The sequence below is a fragment of the Diachasma alloeum genome, unplaced genomic scaffold (assembly GCF_001412515.2).
Source record: "Diachasma alloeum isolate Michigan unplaced genomic scaffold, Dall2.0 Dall_scaffold_69003, whole genome shotgun sequence".
Lineage (NCBI taxonomy): Eukaryota > Metazoa > Arthropoda > Insecta > Hymenoptera > Braconidae > Diachasma > Diachasma alloeum.
This window is the reverse complement of record NW_021683496.1, coordinates 1-2,428: the sequence shown is the minus strand read 5'-3', so window position 1 is coordinate 2,428 and position 2,428 is coordinate 1. Positions and strand designations below refer to the sequence as shown.

Genomic DNA, 2,428 nt, shown 5'->3' with positions numbered 1-2,428 from the left:
AAACAGTTGCGTACATCGTATGACCCACGTACAGGGTACGTAACAGCTGCACAGACGAGTGTGATTGGTTCCGCAAGGTTATGTTGGTATCACGGATGTGCGGTACTTCATCTGTTNTGTGATTGGTTCCGCAAGGTTATGTTGGTATCACGGATGTGCGGTACTTCATCTGTTTCAACTGTTTGTAAACACTGCTGACCAAGTGAGATTTTGAACAAAATTTGTGGAAATTGCGTTGATTTATAACATTAAACAAAAATTGCAAGACAGAATTGAGGTATATAATAATTCATGTCAATTCAGATTTCTACGTTTATGGACCGATTTCATAAGGAATAAAGGTAATTATCAGTTTTATTACTTGTCTGACACATTCACAATCGCCACAACATAATCTAAATACACATCTGTCAAATTCTGAGGCACTTGTAGTTTTGTAGTTTTATATGACATTTATAAATGTAATATTATGATTTTGAATATAGTAAACAAAATTTCAAACACAATCGAGATGAAAATTTCTAGACAAAAATGAAATAGCAGAGGCTATGGGATGTCTATAGTCATGTTATCGTTTTTTAATAGACGATGTTTGTACTCCGAAACAAAAAACAAATAAAATTTATTAATGTCTATAGATATATTTTTTTATTATCTAAACTTCCAAAAAGAAATTCAAAATTGAATAATAATTTTTTTTTACTTGCATTAGAAAAAAGTTGTTTCTCTCTATTGATACTCCAAATCTCTACTGATACTCCATAGCCGCTGACGAAAAATTTATCCATAAAATACATATAACCATTTGTTTAACGAAAGATAACGGTACTATTTCTGATTATTTTGCCAAATTTCACATTTTAAAATGTAACAATAAAAATACATTTGACTCCACGCTCTCGATTAATTTTCGTAACAATTAAATTCCGATCTGTAACTCAGAAAAGTCGACGAACGAGATATCTTTTGATCCAAATGATTTATTAGATGAGTCATACCGCATGACGATCTTCTCAGTGAGATCAATGATAGTTCTCTACCTTTGCCTTAGTACATATTAACATTACTTTTTGTGTCAAAAACATTGAACTATTTAACTTTTGTAGAATCCACTTTCTATTTTTTTTTACAGCATGGCCGAAACATTTATAGTACACGACGAGAGCATTCTGAAACCCACATTCGAGGAATTTAGCAACTTTAAAAACTGTATGGGTTACTTGGATGAAAACTATTTTGATCCAGGTTTTGCTCGTATAGGTGCTCCTCCTGAATGGATCGGTCAATGGGATGCCGTATCTTCTATACCAAGCAGTTTGTCAATAAAACCCATCAAGCAGTTGATTCAAAGAAACGATAAGGGCTATTTAATATCTGCACTACCAATTAAATCTCGCACAATGACACTTGGGGATTATGTTGACCAAGTATCAAAAACTGAGCGTCATTTTAATAATATCAATGAGTATGAGAATGAATATTGGGCAAATTTGACCAGTAGCCACGCTTTCTACGCGGCCGATATCGATTTCTCTCTTTGCCGAAAGATTCCTGGATGGAATTTGAATAGTTTGAAATCAATTTTAGACCTGGCAAGACACCCAGTGGAGAATTAGTCAGTGGAATTCACACTCCCTACTGTTATGTAGGCAGCTGGATGTCATCATTTGGTTGGCATACTGAGGATTATGATGCATATTCCATAAATGTACAACTTCACGGGAAGCCAAAAATATGGCACTTCATACCGCGTGAAGACGGACTCCGTTTTGACAATATTGTCTCAAGTATGTATCCTGAGTTCACCTGTGCGAAATTTCTCCGTCACAAGATGTGTCTTTTCGGCTCAGACTTTTTTGAAGAGCATAAAATAAAAAGAATCAGAGTGGTACAAAACCCGGGAGATATCATCATAACATTTCTATACATTTTCCATTCCGGCTTCAATTGTGGCCTTAACTATAATGAAGCCGTTAATTTTGCGACGAGACGCTGGATTGAGTACGGGAAGAATGCGGGACATTGTTCTTGTAAAAGCACCAAAAAACGCCCAAGTTTCCACATTGAATTGAAATTAGATCCCATCGTCAAACGTCATCAAACATGGAAATTTGATTTCTGGAAAGACAATAAGGATGAGATTAATCACCCCGATGATCCAACTGTTCGAGAAATGAACCAACTTCCACGGGACAAGTTGCGAGATAACACGGCCAAAAAGTTTGCCTCGTGAAGTTGTATCACTCTATTTGCGGTTTATTATCGAGAATGAAGTAGGAATCAAAAGTGTAAAAACAATTCGAAAATTCAAAAAATATGCAAACAACCGTAAAGTGTACATACCCATGATGAATGATTCTACACTGTTATCAAGATTTGTGAAACAGGCATATGAAAAGGTGACAACTGATGAAGACACATTCGGTTT

The 2,428-nt window shown here is 35.4% G+C and overlaps 1 protein-coding gene across 1 annotated transcript; it reads left to right on the top strand.

Moving 5' to 3' along the window:
* Positions 1-1,133: 1,133 nt before the first annotated feature.
* Positions 1,134-1,787, top strand: LOC107047574 (lysine-specific demethylase 4D-like; the record flags this gene model as incomplete). Its single annotated transcript, XM_015270354.1, has 2 exons — positions 1,134-1,465; positions 1,588-1,787. Coding segments are annotated over exons 1-2 (532 nt in total), but the record flags the coding sequence as incomplete, so codon positions are not given.
* Positions 1,788-2,428: the final 641 nt, after the last annotated feature.